We start from the raw sequence: 25,012 nt of genomic DNA, 5'->3' as shown, positions 1-25,012 counted from the left end.
AGCCATCTTGATTCATGCCACGTTTTTGTCACCGAAAACCACATGTGCAACTGAACACACTCAACCTCGCCATGACTGCTTCTCAGTTTTTTGGGGGAGGGCTCATTAGTTTTGTCTTAAAATCACCATTGGCTCAGATCCAAACAGGCTGACACAGTTTGAGGCCAAAAAAGGAGCAGAGAAAGAAAACACGCTGTCTCGTTCCTGGGACTCATTTATGAAAATTCTTCCGGACTGGAGAAGCTGTGTAGAAGGTCAGCGGGGGGTCACAATTTGATTTAATCTGTGATGGTTAAAAAGGGAAAGGAGGCAGACGACGGAGAATCTTAACAGAATGGGTAGATAAAGACGTCCACGCTACCGCAACCACCTCTGATTGGCAACTAAAAATGGGCAAACTGGGCCCCTCTGCCTGGGCACTGTGGTGATTTCTAACAGCTATTTAGCAGTGATTTGAGGTCATTTCCAGGTTGAAGGGTTAGCGTTAGCCATTCTCTGTGAACGTGTCTAATTAGGCCAGCAGGCCTGGTGTAGAAAATGTGAAGTGGCCTCTCGCTCCCCAACTCTGAGGTTGTTGAAATGGGCTCGGATCCTTCTAGGCTCAATGTGGTTCTTGTGCCTTTTTTATGCTTTCAGTGGCCTAGAATATTCCTGGTTAGCGCCAGCTGCTCCCTCTTATGTTTTAGTAATATACAGTATAGAGGGGTGGGAATGATATACTGTGTGTTCGGGAAAGTATTTGGACCCCTTCACTTTTCAACTTGTTACAGCCTTATTCTAAAATTAATTACATTTGTTTTTCCCCCCTCATCAATCTACATCCGATACCCCATAAGGGCGAAGCAAAAACAGTTTTTTTGGGGGGGGGGGGAATGTATAAAATAAAACGATTATCACATTTACGTAAGTATGCTGACCCTTTACTCAGTACTTTGTTGAAGCACATTTTGGCAGTGATTACAGCTTCTCGTCTTCTTGGAAATGACGCTACAAGTTTGGCACACCTGTAGTTGGAGTTTCTCCCATCCCCTGCTGACCCTCTCACGCTCAGTCAGGTCTCCCCAAAGATGTTCAATCGGGTTCAAGTCCGGGCTCTGGCTGGGCCACTCAAGGACAGTGTGCTTAGACTCGCTGTCCTGTTGGAAGGTGAACCTTCGCCCCACCTCCAGAAGGTGAACCTCCTGAGCGCTCTGGAGCAGGTTTTCAGCAAGGATCTCTGTACTTTTCTCCTTTCATATTTCCCCCGATCCTGACTAGTCTCCCTCTCTCTGCCACTGAAATACATAGGGATGGTGCCAGGTTTCCTCCAGACGTGACGCTTGGCATTCAGGCAAAATGGCTCAATCTTGGTTTCATCAGACCAGATAATCTTGTTTCTTATGGTTTGAGAGTCCTTTAGGTGACTTCTGGCAAACTCCTCCAATTGGCCTGTCGTGACTTACTGAGGAGTGGCTTCTGTCTGGCAACTCTACCATAAAGGCCTGATTGGTGGAGTGCTGCAGAGATGGTTGTCCTTCTGTAAGACTCTCCCATCTCCACAGATGAATTCTGGTGCTCTGTCAGTCACAATTGGGTTCTTGGTCACACCTCCCTGACCAGGCGCCCCTCCCCCACATGTGTAGTTTGGCAGAGCGGCCAGATTTGGGAGTCTTGGTGGTTCCAAATTTCTTCCATTTAAGAATGAAGGCCACTGTGTTCTTGGGGACCTTCAATGCTGCAGACAGTTATTGGTACCCTTCCCCAAATCTGTGCCTCGACTCAATCCTGTCTCGGCGCTCTACTGACAATTTATTCAACCTCATGGCTGGGTTTTTGCTCTGACATGCACTGTCAACTGTTGGACCTTATATAGTCAGGTGTGCCTTTCCAAATCATGTCCAAGCAATTGAATTTACCACAGGTGGACTCCAAGTTGTGGAAACATCTCTGGAAACCGGATGCACCAGAGCTCAATTTCGAGTTTCATAGCAGTGTCTGAATTGTTATGTAAATAAGGCATTTCAGTTTTGTTTTGTAATGAAATTCTTAACCTGTTTTTTACTTTGTCATTGTGTAGATTGAGGATATTTTTTTATCCATTTTAAAATAAGGCTGTAACGTAACAAAACATGTGAAGTGAAGAGGTCTGAATACTTTCCAAATGCACTGTAGGCCTATTCACCAATTGATTATATTTATTCTTTATTTAATTAGGGGAGTCAATTAAGAACATTCTTATTTACTATGACGGCCTAGGAACAGTGGGTTAACTACCTTGTTCTACCCCTGAACGACAGATTTTTACCTTGTCGGCTCGGGGATTCGATCTAGCAACCTTTCGGTTACTGGCCCAACGCTCTAACCAAGAGGCTACCTGCCGCCCCTTATACATGGTACTCGTCATGTTATTTGTCCACCTTCCATGAAAATGTGCCTGTTGGCGAAAAGCTGTTGCATTGTCACATTTTCTCATTTATGAACTCCAGTTCCCTTTCTGACGTGTAAAAGTATAATCAGATATTGTACAAATTCTATTTATGTACAGCAGTTCAATCTGACATCAGCACTATGGCTTTCCAGGACTGAATTGGTACTCTGACACTCCCAGTTCACCACTCTGCTGTCAGGGCGAGTGGAAGAGAACGAGGCAGAAAGGGAGAAAGACTTCCTTTCCTTGTTAATTGCCACCAGTACAGCCAACGACTATTGCGGACCGTAGCGCACAACCTTGTGTGTAGTCTGAAACCACGGTCTCCTCTGCCCCCCAGTCTTCCCCTCTCTGGGGAGGTCTTTACTTTGAGCCTTGCTATCTGCTGCATTTTTTGTCTCCCCACCTTAGCCTGATTTTCAACCGGCTATTTACTCCAAAGAAAAGCGTGTGATATTGAATCGTGCGCCAACATGTCAGTCAGGCCCCCGTCTTTATTGCTCCGCCGTTAACAGCCTTGTCCTCCTTTTATCAAGTCTGAACAACCTGGCCAAAACGTAATCCTGTCATGACAATGGAGCTCTCAAGTCTGCTTTCTGAGAAGTAGAGGCCTTAACGGGTCAAAGTTGGACCTGTTCCAAAAGGGACATGGGGCTATCCCACCCGGACCCAATATGCGTAAATACTATTTCTTTTTTTTAATAGACCTGTTCCAAACGGACCAGAGGACAACTAGACCGGTTCCGTATAGACCTGGTTGTATCCAGACCCGATCCGAGTGAGGGAAGCAGCAGAAATACGTGTTTAAGCTACTTTATTAACCGGAGCCGATAAAGCTTGTGGGAGGGAGGTGGAGAAGTGACGCTCTAGCAGGGGTTGTCTGTGGACTAGTGTGAGCAAGTGACATGGTGAAGGAGAGACGGCAACCAACCAAGCCGGCTCATGCTATAGTAGATTAATAGCTCGTTTATCATCCAATATGAGTACGTAGTATCGGTCTTGACTGCGTCAAACTGGGAGACGCTAGCTAGGCTACTCAAGGCATGCACTTTCTCGTCCTACACTTTAAAAACTTTTTTTTAAATTGTATTTAACTAGGCAAGTCGGTTAAGAACAAGTTCTTAATTACAATGACGGCCTAGGAACAACTGTCTTGTTCATGGGCAGAAGGACAGAGTTTTGACCTCAGCGGCTCAGGGATTCGATCCACCAACCTTTCAGTTACTGGCCCAACGCTCTAACCACTAGGCTACCTGCTGCCAAACAACTCCATTCATATTTTAAGGAGCAGCCTACCTGTTGTCTCTTGGTCATTGTAACCTATCCTCCTTTTTCATTTTAACTCCTCCTTCCATTGATTTGATATCTTAACTTTGGTCACATATGGAGTTTCCAACTGTAGCCTAATGCCACTGACTTATGATTGGCCAACAAGCTACACACCCCACTCTCGTGAAAGCAAGTGCAGCAGCATAACTTATACAATTTCTCTACTGCAGTAGTCACGTTCGCATCTGAAATGTTCCTTTCGGACAAATCCGTTAATTACACATAACCATGACAATCATATCAGATCCGACCCAGACCTGTGACATTTAGTTCTGGATCCGGACCAGCTTGGGTCTGAGATCGGGTCTCGAGTATTCCGGTACAGGTGCATCCATGAAGCACTTGTCTTTCTAAAGCGTAGAGCAGATGTGAAGTCTGGCGAGGGCTTTCCTGTCTGCAGCCTTAGATATCTTGTCTGTCTAATGAAATCACACTGGTCCTACTTTTATTACGCTCCACTACCTGGAAAATCACCGCATTTTCATGGTTATGAAGGGTTTAGTCACTTCAGGGGGGAAATGGCAGGCTCAGGAAGGGGGGGGGGGCGTGCTAACTTAATTGCTCCACATGAATAATTTCACTTGACTAATTTGGGTGATAATGACAGAGGCAGCGCTTTTGTATTTATTTATCCAAACATTAATTGACAGGACTGACATTAACTGGGCTGTTATTGCGCATTTGAGTGCGCACGAGAACCCCAAAAAATACAGTAATTATCTTGCTGATAGGGTGGTGGTTTATGCGTACGTTTTCCCTGCCTAATGTCTGTCAGCGATTTTAGCAAAGCGTGAGATGCAGCAACGTGACAATGGTGTTGAAGCTCATCTGTGCCTTCCACCCCCATGCAACTTGTGCTTATGGAGAACGAACTGGGGCGTATTCACCAGGAAGCAAACGAAACGGGAAGGGGACCTGCCTGAGTTCGTCCAATAACTAGTTTTCATTGCAAACCAGTGTTCCGTTTACAGATTGCTACAGAGTGCACTAATGATTTTGTGACCCAAGTGGTTTTTCTGTCCCCATGTCCCTCTTGCAATAGTGGTGAAGTGACTTGTCACTTGAAATGACTCGATTTGTTTGTTCCAGGCGGAAGGAGAGGATAATCTGAAGAAGATGCAGCTGATGGAGCTGGCCATTCTCAACGGGACGTACCGTGACACCAACATCAAGACACGTAAGCGTGACAACCACATTCACTAAAGGCCCTGTTTTGATCCACATTGACTAACGTGACACGCAAAGTTGATCAGAATCAATCTTTTTATTTTTATTGACGTGTAAGAATCTCTTAATGACCACGGTGAAGAAGAAACGTAACATGCTCATGATATACTGTGTGCCTCTACTAGGTTCACGCATGTCGTCATTGCAGTGTCGTGGGTCTTGACCAAATTTCTTTTGTAGACTGCACTTTTCCTCTGAAGTGTTGTCCAACCAGTGTCTACCTACCTCACAAACCACCTGTATCAAAGTTGAGCAGTGTCCCCTCCCTCTTGCCCCTCCCCCCTCTGTGCTCCTTTCCCTCCCTCCCAATATGGATGCAATCACAATTTGTTGCAATCTCGAGGTGGTTTCTATATGCCTTCAGCGCATCGCAGAAATCACTCAGTCATCTCTGCATGATGAAGTTCACGCGTCTGTTACAGTTTTGATTTCCAATCACCAGTGTTACTTTCTGTGGAGTTCATCCCACCCAGTGCTCTTGCAGTTTCTGCACTTTCATGCCTGTGATTTTAAATAAATGCATTGCAATGTTTTTTTTTTGTTTTTTTTTTACATTGGGGACTGCTTTCAATTTACCATTTACTGTTTACATTATCATTTGTTACTGAATGATATTAGTAATGGCGATAAATGTATTTGTTTTGCACTTTTGGTCAGTCCAAAAAGGCTTGGAAGTGTTGAAAATTAGTTTCATATATATATATATATATATATATATATATATATATATATATATATATATATATATATATATATATATATATATATATATATATATATATATATATATATATATATATATTTATTTATTTGACTTGGCATTTGACATTGGTTTGTAAAACTAATGACTGGACCAGTGGCTGTCAACACAATGGAGATAACCAGACTAGTGCTACTTAGTGTGAATTAGCCTAGACAGCCACCAAATCACGGGCCAAAGAGCTACATGTAAAACATTGATTCAGTTGCCCCGGCCGTCAGTGATCTAACTGTTGTGTGGTACGACGTTGGAACATATGCAAAGCCATTTGGACAATCTTTTATTGGTTTTGTCGGCCAACCAAAATGGTCTCAGGGTCATGTAGAGGAGTGGAGTGGAGTGAATCTGAACTGTACTTATATATTCAGTATTGGCCAATATCAACTAGTCGGTCCCACTCAAGGCCTCATAGGCCCAGAGCCGTCCAATAGTCTCAATTGTCTTTTCTGGGGATTGACCTAATCCTATTGGTCCATATCAGAAACTGGCACTCCTAGTCTCCTCTGTGGCCAGTGGCTTAATTTCTGTTGCTTTGTGTGTTTGTTTTGATCACTTGTGCCACTTGTACATTCATGTGTGCTTGTCATGGTGATTGGTATGCTTAATATGCTCTGTGCATTGGGGTAATGGCATCATTTTAGCAACGTATCTTTTTTTAATTTTGGGATGGGTTTCTTATTTTCTTTAATTTTTGGTGTGCTGGTTCACCTTGATCATTGCATGGACTAATTTTCCTTTTTTTCCGCCCCCCCCCCCCCCCCTCCTTTCCCCCCCTACCCCCCTTTCCTGCTGTTTTATATTTTCCAATCTGCTTCTCGACCTGTGATTTTGGTCACCCACACCACATCTTTACCCCCTTGTCTTGTATCTCTGTCTCCATCTTTCTGTCTTTCACTCTTTTTGCTTATGGCAGACCCCCTTGCGTTCTCTCTTGCAGCGGCGGCAGCCGCCGCTCAGGGCCCCCGCCTAATACAGGCACCTCAGGGGCATATGATGGCCCCCCATCAGCAAATGAGGCCCCCCACACCAGGAGGCACCCCCATCATGAACATCATCCGACAACCCCAAATGCAGGGCATGTTGCACAATGGCACCCCCACCCTGGTGCCTCCCTCACCGGACGGCGGCATCATCTACGCCTCCCCGTACGACTACCCGTACGCCCTGGCGCCCACCTCCCTGCTGGAGTACCCTATTGACCACAGTGGGGTTCTAGGTAAGCGACCCTGGGGCCTGGGCGGCGGCCCCTTTAGCCCTGGACAGGAAGGCAGCTTGTTTTACCCTGGGTTTTTGGACGCGGCTTCGATGAGCCACAGTCAGGACTTAAAAGGTAAATATGTCGTATCCAGCTGAAAGAAAATAGGGTTGTTATTGATGTGACCTTATGACCTAATGGCTGTACATGGCTAATAAAGGGCAAGGGGGACAGGGATTTTTTTTCTTCCAGTTAGACATTTTTTCATATCTCCCCACCAAATCCTTTTCCTGGCTCAAGTTTTGTTGCCTTGTCTGAGAATACACCACACACACACACACACACACTCTCTCTTTCTGACAGGGACATGCATGATTGCACACACCCGCGTTCTTGCCTTTTTATGCACTCGCAAGAGGCAGATTCAGTCTGGCGGTGGCTCCCCCTGGATTTCAACAGCTTTTGAAATAATTCCGTTTTTCCCCAGCTAACTCTGCAACTCTGGCCTTGATGCCAGTAGAAAGTCCCCTTTGTCCCGGCGGGGAAGTTCATTAAATTTACTGTTCTCATTTTTCCATTTGTCTCAGTTTTCACCTTCTTGAACTTCAACTTAGTACAAGCCACAGACATTCCCCAGTCATTACGTCAGCTGTGGGAATTACATTCTGTAGGTGCGGGTGTGTATGCAATATGCTGCCAAAGAAAAATGTTCAACAAAATAGACGATAATGACTAACATTTGTAACTAACCGCCTTGATTCGGTCTTATGTAGCAATTTTTTTTTACTTTTTATTTTATTTTTTACTTTGGATCCAAGTAGACTCAGAGCTAGAACATTGTATATCATATGTTGAAGAACAATTAGAAAGTAAAACTGCTTTGAAAGTTGATTAACTTGTAATCCCACCTTTTGAGAAAATGGTCCTTGAATATTTTGGTATACCTACCGGAGAGCTCTTTGTCTACACCCATTCAGTGTTGTTCACACCCTCTTAAGCCTTAGCCCCACACATCTCTTTTAGGGATTTACATGAGTCATTCGCTGAACAGAGTGATTTAGTTTAGTAAACAACCAAAGATTTCAAGACAGTGATGAAAGTAGTAGCCTACAATAAGGGAAAAGTGCAGGTAGAAATACACTAACTAGTCCTTGGCCTATATACTAATCTGACTTTGGTGCAGGTAATGTTCTTCACATTACCATGTGTGGTAAACACACTATATCAATATTGATTTTGTCACATGCACAGGATACAGGTGTAAACATTAGTGAAATGGTTACAAGTAACAAAATAAAAAAATGTACAACTGACTAGGTATCCTGTTTGTCTAACTGAATGCCTTCAACTGAAATGGCTTCCGCATTTAACCCAGCCCCTCTGAATCGGAGGTGCGGGGGGTTGCCTTAATCGACAAAGGATTCAGATACAAAATATTTTTAATTGTTAGATTAGTCTAAATTGATGGGTCATGTGAAGGAAATGCTATGACCAACCCCCAGCTACATCTCGCTAAGTAAATGGGTCACTATTGTCTAGACATGTTCATGAAGTACAATTGGTGGCCGTAATCACCCCCAAACACACCTGGCTAACTTGATGGGTCATGTAATGCACACATCTGGCGAAGATAGAGATCTATCTACACACTCTATCTATCTCTCTCGCTAGCTAGCTAGCTGGCTATACAATGAACAGCTATAATCCCAACTCAAACTACCAACCAATACCAACATTATCATAGCTGTAGTATGAATCTACAGGTAGCTAACCAGGTTTGATGTTAGCTAGCTAACATTAGGCTATAACTAAGAATGCACATGGATTTCTGATTTAGAATAATATTACTACACAGGTCACATTTTTCAATAAACGACTTTCAGACCAAATTAGAAACTTATCAGAATCTAGCTAGACTCTTACCCGTATACATGGATGAACGCTTCACTGCAGACGAACCATTTAACTTGTTTCTAGCTGTTTGGCCAGTGTTGTCTAGTCACTCCGGTTCACACTGACCGTGGCGTGTGCAGGAAGTAGCTAATCATTTTTTCTAACTAATCTGTCGATAGCGCCTGCTAAATTCAGGGCATCAAAGTTGAGAAGTAGCAACTTTTGTAGTTATCGATGGCTAACGTTGTACATTTAAAAAAGGGCAGAGTAGAAAGTACTATCAACACATACCGAGCTGCTCATGTTATAAACCAAAGTATGTTACATGACAGAACAATCCAAACTCATCTCCCGGCATATTCAGCCCATCTCTAGTGGGAAGGTTCCTTCCTTTTTCCGTGTCTAAACCAACTGGGTTCGTAATTTAACAAATTTTTTTTTTTTTTTTAGATATATAGTTTTTTTTATTAAGGCACGTGAAAGTTCACATTCGCCAGAATGCATTTCTGCCCAAACATGTATTTTAGTTGATGTTAAAATGCCTCTCCTGTGAAGTAGTGACGTGCGACATACGCCTAGTTTCCGGAAGTCATATTTTTATGCAGGCTGTTAAACTCTTAATTCGTACAAATAATGAGTGTGCCCACAGCATACCTCATTGAGTTTCGACAGAGGACTTTCCTGTTTGTGCCGCTGCCTTAATTCATTAATCTAAGACGTCGGGGGAGGTGCTAAACTGACATCTGGAATTATTTTTAAATGATCATACCATGGATTATTTAGCTATTTGATTTAGGATTTCAGGACCCCCTTTAGGTATCAATTTAATTATTTGATAAAATATTGATTTTGGCCTTTACTACTAAAGTCCATAGAAATGCAGTGAATAACACTTTCATAAATGGCAAAAAAGGAGAGTCCAAAAATGTATAATAAATCGTCTGCCCTAAATCGACAAGATGTGTTTAAAAAATATCTTCATACTTCCATTAATTTAAAAAACGGGTACCGGTTAACTTCAGATGAGTCCCGTGACAATTGTGGAGGTCGTAAAGCAAAATGTATAATCTCTCCCCTTTCCATAGTGATCATAATAGTCAAACCACTCGGAAGCTACAGACGTGTGTAAGAACACTTATTTTCGGGATGTCTCATGGTCTGACACACACCTTTTCCAGCTCTGCCACCTTTCACCACAGATGCGGAAGTGCGACACTGGCTGATGCGGAAGTGCGACCTATTTAATGCCGAAAACGATATATTTCGCTTCAACTGACTGATTTTGTTGGATTTTTAATGCATCTTAAATTCGACTATACGGGGTAAATTAGATGTTGATCCTGACATCACAAGACTGCTATGTTAGCTGACCTGTGTCGGTGCGTGTGTGAGGGATGTCTCTGGGAGCTGTTGTGTAGGACAGAGCCTACTGGCTTTTCTCTCTTTAACTTGGAGGGCACAGCACCTTAGTGTGGTTTTATTTACTTGCCGTATTGATCGGTGCCTTCAAAGGAGACCCATTGGAACACCACCAATTCTCTCTACAAGCGCTACTCAGGCCTTAGCGTTAGGAAACCTCAGAACATCTGGTGCTACAGATTGGAATGTGGGCGGGCTGGCATAGCCATCAACCATCCCTGTGAACCATTGCCGTTTTCCTACCTGCCAGGGCTGTTTGGCTGTTTTCAAATGTGATGTAACCATCACTGGCCCATTCCAGCATCGAAACCTCCCCAAGCCTTCTGATCCTAGAGATAACATTCTGAGTTAAGTCTCCTTTAGTGTTCACTTGATGACTGCAGCTAAGAGCGTTTAGTAGTATGCGATTTGACTGGGTGCCCAGGTGGTTGTCATGGTGACCCATTCTGTGGGGACGGCCACCATTTAGCCAATGAAGGCCTCTGTCACAAATCTCTTTTAAACACTCTCTGGGTAATGAAGAGCAGAGAAATATGGCCACCCCAGCATCACGCGGTTTCTCTCTCGCCCCTGAAATCTGGGAGGCAATCCTTCCCCGGCTCAAACTAAATCAGAAATATTGACAGTCAGATAAAAGCCCAAGAAATACGACCCCTGAGTCCTGAAATTGTTTTGCTGACTGCACCTCGCTCTAGCTAGGCTTTTAGAACAACTTAAGGATTTACCTTTCACACACAAAATGATCTCTAAGCACGGTCACAGTTCCTATGCAAGCATACAACAACCTTACTGAGACGTATAGTATTTTACTATATTTCCATGCATGATATCCAGACCAACCATGCCCTAGGATAATTGAAAGGTCTGTCTTCATTTGTGACGTGAGAGAGCCAGGTAGTGTCTAGCACTATCCAGTTAGGATCTGAGCTGCTTTGGATTTTCACACCTGACAAAAATCACTCCATTTTTCTCAATCCACCTCCTGGGCCATGTTTATCTTCTAGATAGCCTTAGTCCCCTGTCCCCCTGCCTGCCGGTTTCAAAGAATCCTCTAACACTGTGTGCTATGGAATTGTATTACCTAAGTTGTACTTTTATAGATATCAAGTTAAAGCAAATGTATTTTTTTATACATGTCTGTATATTTTATATATATATGTATATGTGTTACTGTAAGACTTGTTTTCCCTTCCTGAAGTGAATGGTTTCTAACCTTGTGGACCTGTTGCAATCTAGGTGCAATGGCTACTAAAGTGAGACGGCATGACTCGCGGGTCCGTCCTTACCAAAGGATTGTGACCGCAGACAGAGGTTAGTTTAGTCTCTAAGATACTTAACTTTGACTGTTGATTGCATTGCCGTAAATTTGAGTTGATTATTTTTTTTTTCTCACCATGTTCCTTTCTACACACGTACACACACACACACACACACCACCTAAATGGTTGACTGTGGTATGCACATTGTTTACATAGTTCTCACAGTACTCCATATAACTATTTCAATGCTCAGGCAAAAGCGATCTTGATTGCTTTGGTTTACATGAACTGTGACCCTTGGTGACAGAACAGGTAGTACACGCAGTGTTCAAGCTACATTTTCTTAACATTCCTCTGAGATTAGATCCTAAAATAGGTCAGACTTGTTCCATACATAACAATTTATGTTCTACTTGTGAGGAACAGTGGAAAGTGACTAAACGGTAACTGGGAAAAGTAGACAACACTACAAGTAGCCTCATTGCTACCATGCACCATTTTTTTTCCTCTTGAATTGTCTTGATTTGTCTTGTTTATGTAAAACTGACCTACTTAATCTAAGCTAGTTTACATTCTTTCTCCGGTGTATTTTAAGTATTGAAATAAAATTTCAAAAATAAAATTTCAGTTGTACACGAGGTACTGTAATTTTATATTATTTGTTTTATTTAACAAATGTGTTTATGGCTACTGTAATATAAATAAAGAGAAGGGATCGGAAACAGTGATTCATCGATTCATTACATAAACTAGTGTTAAGTCTTCTTACCACTAATCACACTGTTTAACTTGCATTCCAACCGCGAAAACTAAAACACTTATTTTATTTGTTTACTTTGTACGCGTATGTTTTCTTTGCTTCTGTTTGTGGGGACTGGGGGCAATGTTGCGTTTTGATTTAGGTTGGGGGCTTAGTAGTTGTGATCATGATGTAACAACGTCATGATTATAACAAGATTAGCTGGGTTTGTTTCTTGGCGGGAAATTAGGGGGAATAAAAGATTGCATTCATTTTATTGTTAAAATGATGTCATTAGTCTCTTCTTGCTGACACTAATATCCTTTCTATCTTTTTTTTTCTTTTGTTTTTTTGTTTCTAACCACCTAGCCGCCACCGGCAACTAACACATGACCTTCTGACCTCTGAACTCTTCACCCAATGACGAGCCGCCCCAAGCCTGCCTGCTGATCAGTTAACTGGTAATTGCCTTTTGCTAGCTTCTCGGATGCAGTGAGAGGGGCTCCTGTCTGTACAGTTACCCTAACATGTTTTTGATAAAAAACATTTGGTTTTTAACACAATATCTATCATACAAACCCAACAGTTGGTTTTTATTTCTTTTTGTTCATTGAGTTGAATTCCCATTTATTTTTCTTCATGAATCACAAACTGGGTGGATGTGTATGTATTGTTACTAATGAATCTGCACTGAATTTATATAGCAATAAAGATCCCACCCTCCGTGTCCACAACCCCACCCATACCTGCTCTGATTCGGTGATCTCACTAGTATTCACTAAACGACGCTAAATGGGAACTGAACCCAGGCTGTCTCTCCAAAACATGGCCTCATTCTCCATCCAACATGCAATGCCAAGTCCCTCATTCCCTTAACCCCACCAACCCATTCCACACCTACTTGCTGGCAATGACAGAAATGAAAGGAAAGAGAAGCTACACTCCCAACTTGTTCATGTAGTCCTGTATTTTGAAACTCTGAGACTTAATGGTATGCTGACACATTCTGGGTGTGCCCTGAACACCTGTCTGTTAAAAGCATGGCTAAATTGATTGCGAATTGAGCTTATTATAATTTTGTTTATTTGGTTTTTACTTGATTTTGTTTTCTCGTTAATACACTTATTAGCTCTGAAGAACTAGCCAGACGAAGCAGGTTGTAAGAACTCAAAATGCAGCTTTTGTGGGGGCAGGCCTATCATGGGCAGTTAGAGGAAGCTAGGAGGGGCACTGGGGAGGAATTGGGATGAGGAGAGGTCTTTTATTACTATAATGAAAGTAGTATGTGTTGAGGGTTAGGGCACAGTGGAGCAATGGATAAATAGTTGACTAGCTACTGACCTTAACTATGCTCCTCTACACTTCCAAGTGTATGTACAGTGCCTGATGCATTTGGAGAATCCCATCGAATTATACGAGCTGTGATCTAAAAGACAAAAAAAAAGTATTAAGTGTGTTTGTGTAATTAGCCAAAGGGGTTCCAGTTGAATTATATCTATATAAATATGTATCTAACTGCAGAGAGCGTGCTGTAATTTTAGAGCTTGAAAGGATATGATTTCGTGCATGTTTTAAGTGCGAGTTGACAGCCGATCAAAAAGATCAAGGTTGTTTATCACACAAAGCTCTAGTTTCCCATGAAGAGAAAAAGCCGATTGACACTAAAGAGGACTTCCTTTTATAGTGAAGTTTTGTAAATTTACATTTTGTTTTCATTTTTTCTTTGTTTGATTTTGCCTTTTGGTTATATTTACACCCCTGCCTAAAATCCATTTTCAAATTGTTTATCAGCATTTGGCCAATTCTTTTTGCTAGAATATTTTGTAGTTTTCTTTTAATCTCTTTCAAATTTGATACCAATCAATTCTTTATGGGGTCATGATACTTGCTCTCATGAAAATAAGAATCTATTTGATTTGGGGAGGGGGGAGGGGTGTATTTATTTCTAACTCTCCTCATACCGTTTTGAAGTCCCCCAATTAGCACATCCACAATGTGTCTCCATAAAGGTATGGTCCAGCTCCTTAGCCCATGACAGTTTCTCATTCTTTCTCAAGAGAAGAAAAAAAAAAATAGGATGTGAAAGCCATGCCTGCCTGTTCAGATTGCTTTATTTACATACCTGTTATATATGTAGATACCTGTCATTGCATATTAAAGATAGAGAACACAATTGGATACTTTTACAGGGTGCTGGAGAAGAGAAATATATTTTTGGCGATTTTAGCTTTTTATACTTCACTTGCAGTTACAAAATATAAAAAAATGCAACAAAAAAATAGTGTAGAGGAATAAAGGTGGTGATGAAGATGCTGTTACTTTGGATATTATTGGCTAGGAAAATAAAGACCAAAATAGTCATACCTACAAACGTTGCAAGGATGTAAGGGTTACGAAGCGAGGGAGAGACATTCAGAGAAGATAGAAAAAGTGCCTTATCGACGGTCGTTTCTTTTTCCGAGTGTTAACATTCTGTTCGATAATATCCAGCACCAACGAGGAATGTGCAGAGAGGAACGGCTTCTGTGATAAGCTCTTAGGAGTTGCGCAGGGTAGCTCCTGTCATTATTGCTGAGCTACTGAAGTTATTCTATGCAAAAAGAATAGCAGTCGTATGACCAGCTAAAATATGTGCCATGGTTCGTCTTCCCAAGTATAAGTTAAGGTTTTTGTTTTATGATTCTTTTTTACCCTCTGCCATCCGAACAAGTTGTATTTCTTATTTCTCTTCGTTTTGAATTAGGTTATCGCTATTGTTGCATTGATTTCTGGTTACTGTGATTATTCTACCAAGAACAAACTGCCAATAGCAATGCAGAAGTCTGCCAGGACATCTTATTAATGCGAAATAAATGAGGGACATATAAAATGAGTGTGTAACAGGAGAAGAGGCATTTGCGTGTATACCAATTTGTAAAAAAAAAAAAATTTAAAACATGCTAATGCTTTCCCACTACAGTTCGGTAATGAAGCCAAGTCATGACTTCAAGCCCCAAGATGCTTTTTCCAGATAGTAGTCCAGAGGTGTTTTCTATTGGAAGGGGAGGCACTGATGATGGGGCTTGAGCTGGGTGAAGTTTATTTTTTACTAGGTCTTAGTCAAATGTTCCCGCCACAATGTGCGTCCGTGCCAATTCTGGAAGTGATCAACATGCCGTATACAGACTAGAAAAGGGGCCTTACCTCTTTATGGCTAACACATTTGACTTCACAACTAAGCAGTTTTTAGTTACTCAAACTAAACGGGGTGTATCTAATTACAAAGAAAATAAAGTATATAAAATCGAGACATTATGGATTATTAAATATTTCACCTTCCCTGGCAGTCTGACACTTTATTTTTCTCATACATGCTGTCACACAGAACATGTTAATGCATTTGTTTTCAGTGTTATGAATTCTTCTATTAAAAAAAAATGCAATATTAAAGTGGAGCAAGAGATGACAATTCAGCATTTTGACAGTATTAAGACATATTCCCTCTGCAATGTTACGCTGTGTCATCGTGTAAGGTTGGTTTAGTCCATCATGTGTATGGTGAACTGTACCGTATTCACTCTGGCCTGCCTACTACATGTATGATAATGTAATTTACAGCCATTGTTACAGGTTTATAATGTATTTTTCTAATCTCATTTTATATGTATATTATACAATCTTTTTTCTGACTTTCTTTTGATGCCCACTGCAACTTGTTTTTTTTAACCCCCCCCCCCCCATCTTGAAATCTGTCTCTAGTGGGGAGTGTTGACTTTACTAGAGTTAAATTTGGTTTTCTTGCCAAATCCTAGCTTGTTTAACTCATTAGCGACTTTATTCGTTTTTCTTGTCATAAGTATTTTTACATGCTTGCATTTAGTTTTGATGGTGTATGCTGTTATTTTTCTTATTAACCCCTTGGCATTTATTTTAATAAAACATTCTTAGTAAGAATTTTACTAACTTGCTGATTTTTTATTTTTTTGTTGTCTTGTGTTTTTAACCAGTTTTATTAATGTACTACCTTGGTCTGGTTCACGGACTAACACGATTAAAACTGGTGTCTGGCCACAACACGTGCACACATGCATATTTGTACACGGCAGCATTCATATCTGCACGCACATACACAAGGCGAATACTCATCCAAAAAACACTGTCTAACTGGAACCTGTGCACCTGCTATACTCTTCATGCTCACAATTCCAACACTGCTGCTCTGTCTCGTCCGTCCTTTCTGTTTATCGCGACTCTTGTTGTGGTTACGCGTGGTGTTGGCGAACGCCGGGAGCTGCCTTCTGTAGGTGTAACTGGAAGGGCCGGCTGCAGGTGAAACACTAGGGTCCAAAACAAAGGTACAACTCCAACCTAGTAGGCAGCTCATCATACAGTACTATGCCTTGTCAAGGAGTTGCTCATCTGATTCACAACCAATGTGGTCTGTAAAATGATCACCCTACATCGGTGATGGAGATATACAGCACCAGTCAAGTTTGGACGCAGCTACTCCTCCCAGTGATTAAAAAAAAAAAATTATACTAACTTCTACGTCGTAGAATAATGGTGGTGACAATAACTACGAAATAACGTAGTAACCAAAAAAGTCAAACAAATCAACATTTTTATTCTTCAAAGTAGCCACCCTTTTCCTTGACAGCTTCATGAGGTAGTCACCTGGAATTTGTTTAAATTAACAGGTGTGCCTTAAATTAATTTTTAACATGTCCTTAACTGATTGGCTCAAATGCATTATGTTGTGACAAGGTAAGGATGGGATACAGAAGAGAGCCATATTATGGCAAGAACAGCTCAAATAAGCCAAGAGAAACAGTCATGAAGGTCAGTCCATCTGGAAAATAAGACCGTTTCTTCAAGCGCAGTCGCAAAAACCAAGCACTATGATGAAACCGGCTCTCATGAGGACCGCCACAGGAAATGAAGTCTGAGTCACATCTGCTGCGCAGGAGTAACCAGCCTCAGAAATTGCAGCCCTAATAAATTCTTCTGAGTTCAAGTAACAGACACATCTCAACATCAACTGTTCAGAAGAGACTGCGTGAATCAGGCCTTCAGTCGAATTGCTGCAAAGAAACCACCACAAAATGACACCAATAAGTAGGGCCAAGAAACATGAGCAATGGACATTAGACCAGTGGAAATCTGTCTGAGGAGTCCAAATTTGAGATTTTTGGTTCCAAACACCATGTCTTTGTGATGCTGAGTAGGTGAACGGATGATCTCTGCATGTGTGGTTCCCATCATGAAGCATGGAGGAGGTGTGATGGTGCTTTGCTGGTGACACATTTAGAATTCAAGGCACACTTAACCAGCATGGCTTCTGCAGCTATACGGCATCCCATCTGGTTTGTGCTTAGCCCCACTGTCATTTGTTTTCCAACAGGACAATGACCCAACACACCTCCAGGTTGTGTAAGGGCTATTTGACCAAGGAGCGTGATGGAGTGCTGCATCAGATCTGGCCTCCACAATCACCTGACCTCAACCCAATTGAGATGGTTTGGGGTGAGTTGGACCACAGAGTGAAGGAAGAGCAGCCAGCAAGTGCTCAATATATGTGGGAACTCCTGCAAGACTGTTGGAAAAGCATTCCAGTTGAAACTGGTTGAGAGAATGCCAAGTGTGCAAAGCAGTCAAGGCAAAGGGTGGCTACTTTGAAGAATCTCAAATGTAAAATATATATTTATTTTACACAGACACTTGGTATCTTCACTATTCTACAATGTAGAAAATAGTGAAAATAAAGAAACCCTTTAATGAGTAGGGGTGTTCAGACTTTTGACTGTTACTGTGTGTATATATTTATATATACACACTGTAGAGCAGGAGATACGAATACACGTATTCATAAAACTTAAAACGTGTTATTACGACCCATTCAAACTGAACTGTTCCTGCATGCGACTGTTTAATTGGACTGTCATCTGATGCATAGAGTCACTATACAATCCTTGAAAAGGCTATGCATTAATATAAAAATAACATGCTTGCATAGGGCTGTCTCACTCGGCACCAGCTATTCTCCATAGGGTAAACTCATTAGTTTGCTTTATTAGGGTAATTGTGCCTTTTGACCATTGTTGGGTATTACCAGTGTGAATTGTAGATTCATAGACTAGATCAGACATGACATAATACTAGAAGGGAGTACCCATAATGCTGATGCAAAGTATTCTGCCTTTTCCCAAAAGTGTAATCTTAGGTGTTGACAATGCAAACACTTTGGGGTTAAATTTGATGAATTCTTCAGGAATAGATGTTAGCTTTTATTTGTCGCTTTGAAATCCGACTACGCAGAGTACTAACGTCTCATTTCTGTCTGGGTGTTCTCCCGCAGTTCTTTCCTCTTGTTTGTGCTCTTCACTAATTTTAGATGTTCAGACTGACACACGAGCCAAGATTAACATTATTAATCTCTTTTGATGACTATACTTTAACCCACTCTGTTGCCTCCAAGATTTCAAAGTGTTTCTGCACAAACAACTTCGGCATTAACCACCTAATTCCATCATTTCGGCATACCAAACAGGCGAGTAAAGAGATTGTCAATCAAAAAATGTGGCATATTTCTATTAGGAGCAATGTTTAAGTAGTTCTTGTTGGGTCTTAGAACCTTACTCTGTGCCCCAAAAAAATTGCCATAACTGGAATCCATCTTTTAGCTGTGGGTATCTTGATGCTGTCTGAAGTGTAAGTGATGCTTTTATTTTTCTCTTGTATTGGCTTGTTTCCGGAGTTGAGCGGATAAAAAGAATTTGGCAAGTGGCATGTTATTTGTCTGGTGCACAATGCATTGCAAACACTGCCCGGCAGATTGCACCTGGAAATAAGTGCCTATGTATGTATGTATGTATGTATGTATGTATGTATGTATGTATGCACTTCTACTTTGAAGTACCTATTACTACTATCTCTCTAGCCCAATGCCTTTTTGTTGAGCACAAAAACTAAATTCCTGCACACTGTAGATTGCTAGTTTTTGTGTGCTATTAAACTAGAATATTTGACTATCGATTTTGTTTTTTAAAATATATTTCTCCCCCATTTAAATCATGTTTTAATGGCTGCAACTCTGGATTAGTTTGCACGAAGTAAAGGCCTACATCGTTCTAACCCTTCCCTTTCTCTGGACTACAATATTCATATAATAGCTGTGAAGGGAAGTAGTCATATGTGGTCTGAATTGTAATGCCCTGTGTTAGACCTGGTCTCTAAGTACTACCTTTTGCCTGTATTGTCAAGTATCTTTTTTTTCTTTCTACATTCCGATGGCAAGTCAACCAATTAACGTGGTCTCAATGATGTAGCATTTGGGATTAAAGGGCAATGCTACCAAGAATTGTAATGACGGCCCCACTGGAGTTTTTTTCTTCTGTTTTGTTTGTCACCACTGTGCATTGAAAACTAAGAATAAAAAAAATCTAAATAAAAAAATCTAAGTGATCTACCATAGACGTTCCTTGGTCAAATAAGTGTGCACTAAATCTGCGATTTTGTTTTGTGGAGTTGTACGATTTTGTGAAGTAGTTTGTTTTTGTTACCTTTTTTGTTTTGTTTGAGGACTATAATGGGAATCTAAGTAGGATATAAAACATGTATTGGCAGGTATGTTGCTCACACCAAAAATGGAAGATGTCATGTGTGCAATAAAGTACCGCATTTACAAATGGCCTTTTGACTGCTCTACCTGGCCGTCTGCCTTCTTTCTGCTCTGCCGATGTCATCCTGGAATTCTGGGCCAGCATTTCAAGGTACGTTTAGCACACAGGAACACAAATGACAGACAAAAGTATAATCTCTCGGAAGCAAGAAGTCTGGAAATGGAGGTGTTGACATTTGGAAAGGGTCAATTTACATTAAGTTCCATAGGTGGCATTTTGAAGGTCAAATCAATCGATCAAAAAATCCTTTCCGACCACAGTAGTTTTTACATTTGAACTGCCTCTACTGTGTGGTGCGACTCGGGTTTAATGGCTTTTCTTCTGATTGTGTTTCATGACAGAATATAACATTGAAAAATGGATACTCATCTTCTCATAACCCTAATGCGTTCCGACTTTCGATAGTTATCAAGTCCAACACGACGGCAATTCCAATCATACATATATTTTACTGAGTTGTATTTTCTGTGCCATGAATTAACCATCATCATCAGTACAGAAATCAGTGATCCCACCCTGACCACTGACTAAAAGCATAGCGACCCACTTGCTACTGATTGAGATGGGCATTTAGACTAAATGTGCCGTAAGCCTTTGGAGTTTGCCTTTGTAGTCATGATGCTATTTCTACCTGTCTGGGTAATTGACATATTGTGTTGAGCGCCTTTATGAAACATTGCAAGTATAGCCCATTGACATATTAGAGTTGGTGTATGTCCCCATGAGGCTTTTGATTAGTCATTACTATGTGCTAGCAGGTTATCAGGGCCCACTGCTTATCATGCTGGCAGCAGCCTTGTACTATTGTAAAGTCAATTAAAACAGTGCGGTGTTCCTTTTAACCTTCATTAGACCAAAACATTTTAAAGGGCCACTCAATTAGACTCATTTGGACAAATGGACAATGGGAAGTAAGTATGTATACGGGCTAAATTTAAAGGATTGGAGCTAGAAGCAATCTCTGTAGAAAAGGATGGAGATGGAGCTCTTTAATAGGGCAGTGGGGAGTTGTCTCATGGCGGGGCTTGTTGAAGTGACTTATGTGTCTTGCAGAAAGGGGGGTGGGGGTTGGTTGCTGGTAAGATGCATCAAAGAAGCAGTTGTCAGGACCAGCTGGGAGTACAATCAGAGGGAAGGGGGTAGAGGGGAAGGGTTGCGTCAGGAGTGACAGATGATCCCGGTTTCTGTGGAATGAATGTGGGGCATTCATCAACAGTGCAGCAGTTTTTTTTTTTAGCTGTGAGAGAGAGTTGTTTCACAGTTGTTGAGTACACAGTTGTTGTGGGTTTCAAGTCCAGTTTGATGAATGAAACCCTCTAGTTCTCTGGGAACGTGGGCCTTGTGACACAATCTAGCAGCTGTAGTGAGTGTGGATGTAGGTGTTTCAATTGTTACTGAGAAAACGGTCAAAGCTATGAGTTTCATTCACGCAGAATCATGTCGGCCTGTAACGTAACTTTTGTATCATGTATGTGAAACACTATATGTACAAAAGTATGTGGCCACCCCTTCAAATTAGTAGATTTGTCTATTTCAGCGACACCTGTTGCTGACAGGTACATAAAATCGAACACACAGCCATGCAATCTCCATAGACAAACAATTGCAGTAGAATGGCCTTACTGAAGAGCTCAGTGACTATCAATGTGGCACCGTCATAGGATGCCACCTTTCCAACAAGTCAGTTCGTCAAATTTCTGCCCAGCTGGAGCTGCCCCGGTCAACTGTAAGTGCTGTTATTGTGAAGTGGAAACATCTGGAAGCAACAATGGCTCAGCAGCAAAGTGGAAGGCCACACAAGCTCACAAAACAGGACGGCCGAGTACTGAAGTGCGTAGCGCGTTTCTGTCATCGGAACAAGAGCTGTTTGTCGGGAACTTCATGAAGTTTAAGATCACCGTACACAATGGCAGCTAGCTTTACACCACTCCAGCCAACATTGTGCACAATGATCTTAAGACTCTGGAGCAGTAGAAACGTTCTCTGGAGTGATGAATCACTCTTCACCATTTGGCAGTCCGATGGCCTAATCTGTGTTTAGCAGATGCCAGGAGAACACTACCTGCCCCAATGCATAGTGCCAACTGTAAAGTTTGGTGTAGGAGGAATAATGGCCTGGTTTTTCATGGTTCAGGCTAGGCCTCTTAGTTCCAGTGAAGGGAAATCTTAATGCTACAGCATACAATAACATTCTTCCAACTTTGTGGCAACAGTTTGGGGAAGGTGCTTTCCTGTTTCAGCATGGTTTGACGAGATCGGTGGGGAAGAACTGGTCTGCACAGAGCCCTGACCTCAACCCCATCGAACACCTTTGTGATAAATTGGAACGCCGACTGCAAGCCAGGCCTAATCGCCCAACGTCAGTGCCGACCTCACAAATGCTCTTGTGGCTGAATGGAAGCAAGCAAGTCCCCGCAGCAATATTCCAACATCCTAGTGGAAAGCCATCCCAGAAGAGTTGAAAAAAGGAGGACAACTCCATATTAATACCCATGATTTTGGAATGAGATGTTCGAGCAGGTGTCCACATACACTACATGACCAAAAGTATAATTTAGATGTAGCCTACTTCCTTTATTAATACCATGCTTTGTTTTGTCCATCCAAAAAAAGTACCACTGCTTTGTGATGGTTAGATAATAAAGTATAGTAAATAATATACCATTTATATTTTCAGATAAGATCAATGTATTTATGCATCACTTCTGAATGACACCTATATGTGATGGTAATGCTAACCGATCAAACAATCACATTTTACTGTTAGCAGTTGATGGATCAACAGCGATTTACAAAGACACAGCTAACACAGACTTAAAAAAAAAAGAAATGCCCTTATGTTGATCAGTTTTCCATGATGATCCAATGTCGTCATGGGTTGGGCCTGCTCACAAATGCTTATTGTTCCAGGGGTTGACTGATTGGGGTAGCTGTAGAAAGGATAGGCCGACTGTGTGCTAATGCTAACTAGTGAGCGATAGTTAACCCGAACAGGTGGGTGGAGGGCTTTGTCCCTCACAGGAGCGACACTTTAATCAAGCTCAGTTACTTCAGATGAGACCAGCCCAATGCAACTCCGCAATCACCTCACCCCCTCCCATTTTTTTATTTGCTGCTCTGCTCATTTCAACCTTGTCTAGATGCCAGCCGAGTGACCTTTATATTTACTGCTTGTCTACACAGTAACTGAATGGCTGATCTCAGTGAGCGCGAGAGAGCTGATCCAATTTAATACACCTGTCTCCATGCACTCTGCCCCTCTCTCATTCACACACATTTCACACCATCTACAGTATATAGGAGAACAGCCCTCCCACAGCAGTCCAAAAGTAGATTCCACATGGAATATGAAGATCACCACGAATGTTCTTTTGTCAAATAAACAATCACACCTACGCATTTGTTGTGTTACCAATTTCACTCAAGTAATATTTACTCCAATATTTCTTACTAATAAGATTTAGCATCCCACATTCAGGTGAATCATGAGATAGTTATAGTACATATTCCATGACATCTGAGGCTCCAGTGACATATCCAGGGGGGATTTTGGCTTGGCTAGGATAAAGTGGGTTGCCATGGTGAAAAGGGCAGTGCGGCGCTAATCAGCCTCTCCACAATTAACACTGTGTCACATCAAGTGGAGATGGGCCTTTTCTCAATTGGATTTGCTCAACTCCTGCGTCCTCCGTCCTCTCTGGCATCCTTTTGAAAGAGGTCAAAGGTAATCGAGAAGGGGCGGCGAGGGAACGTGAAGGACAATGTGCTTATATGAAATTACTCTCCTCCAATTGCGCGTCATCAGGCAAATGGAGTTTACAGGCTGGAATCCCCAAATAAATGTATACAATTATAAAAACAAATGAACACTCCTCCACCACTTATTGGTTTCCAGGTAAAGGAGGAGAGAGGGCAGAGCACAGACTTTTGCCCAAATTAGAAAAGGCCCTAGTTTCCGCATTAACGTGGATGTACAACCCTTTTGTTTTCCTTCCAACCCTACATTTTCCCTGGATGTGTACTTCTTCTTTGGGTGTAATTAATCTTGGCGCAGCGGGTGTAAACATTAAGACGCGCTTTTGTCTCCGATAAATCTTTCCTGTCAGATTTACATCCCGTGCTAAATCACGACGTAGCGCGGCGGGGTCCCTCTGAGTCATTGCTGCAGTCAGCAGAGAGACACACGATAACACGGAGAGCTCAGCCGCTGACGTTGCCGACACCCAGTAACAAAAACCTGTCCCATCGCTCACACTTCAGCTAGGCCATAAGATAGACTAGCCGCTAGACAGAACAACTTGGGGCATGTCGGAAATAACACCCTATTCCGAATATGGCTTAACGTTGGACCATCTGGACTATAAAAGCCTGAAATGTTATGAGTTCCCACCCAACTTTTTTTCATGTTTTTCTTTTACTTTTTTTTTACAGAAATACTATTATTACACATGACTGCCAAGCGCTTTTGGACATCAGATCAATAGTTACTAACCTTGATTTCGACTTCAACTCCAACTCAGCTGTTCCCTTCACACCGGACACTGTTCCTTTGTTTTATGGGCTACCAAAACGCTACAGGCGTAGATGCGGTAGACGGTCTGGCTTCCTTGTGAGAAAATCGACCCGCACTCCCCTAAGTTTTATTGGAAAAGGTCCAGTCACTCGAGAATAAGATGGATGAGCTTCGTTCGAGAGTCACCTATCGGAGAGACTTGGAAAAACTGCAATATCATATGACTTGCAGAAACTTGGCTGGCTCTATCTATGAAGATAGAACTCAGTGGTTTCTCCATGCAGGCATGATCGGACGACAGCAGCCTCAGGCAAGTCCAAAGGGGGAGGTGTGTGCCTCTTCATAAACAACAACTGGTGCTCTGCTTCAAGTGTGAAGGAAATCTTGAGCTTTTGTTCACCTGATATAGAATACCCCATGGTAAGCTGCAGACTTTTTTATCTACCAAGAAAGTTCTTCTCCATAATTATCACGGCTGTCTACATCCCTCCACAAGCCAACAACACTTGAGTGCCAAACTGTATGGGACCATGAACATGAAAACGCACACCCAGAGGCAGCGTTTTTGGTGGGTGGAGATTTAAAGCAGGGAGACATAACCGTTCTACTTCAC

At 41.8% G+C, this 25,012-nt stretch overlaps 1 protein-coding gene across 4 annotated transcripts in view; it reads left to right on the top strand.

Annotated features, from left to right (window-relative positions):
- The window catches only part of LOC110505280 (protein quaking-A), an 85,854-nt gene extending 69,688 nt beyond the window's left edge, over positions 1–16,166 (top strand). Inside the window, exons 5-8 of one of the 4 annotated variants that reach the window (XM_036963038.1) lie at positions 4,826–4,913; positions 6,661–6,939; positions 11,467–11,541; positions 12,598–16,166. In XM_036963038.1, coding sequence (XP_036818933.1) covers positions 4,826–4,913; positions 6,661–6,939; positions 11,467–11,541; positions 12,598–12,614 — 459 coding nt within the window. In that variant the 3' untranslated portion in view covers positions 12,615–16,166. Of the gene's footprint in view, positions 1–4,825; positions 4,914–6,636; positions 7,054–11,466; positions 11,542–12,597 lie in introns of all 4 variants that reach the window. The other 3 variants (XM_036963037.1, XM_036963035.1, XM_036963036.1) reach the window with 3 other exon arrangements.
- Positions 16,167–25,012: the final 8,846 nt, after the last annotated feature.

The sequence above is a fragment of the Oncorhynchus mykiss genome, chromosome 25 (assembly GCF_013265735.2).
Source record: "Oncorhynchus mykiss isolate Arlee chromosome 25, USDA_OmykA_1.1, whole genome shotgun sequence".
Taxonomy (NCBI): domain Eukaryota; kingdom Metazoa; phylum Chordata; class Actinopteri; order Salmoniformes; family Salmonidae; genus Oncorhynchus; species Oncorhynchus mykiss.
The sequence above is the reverse complement of the archived record's forward strand: the minus strand, read 5'-3'. Positions and strand labels throughout refer to the sequence as shown.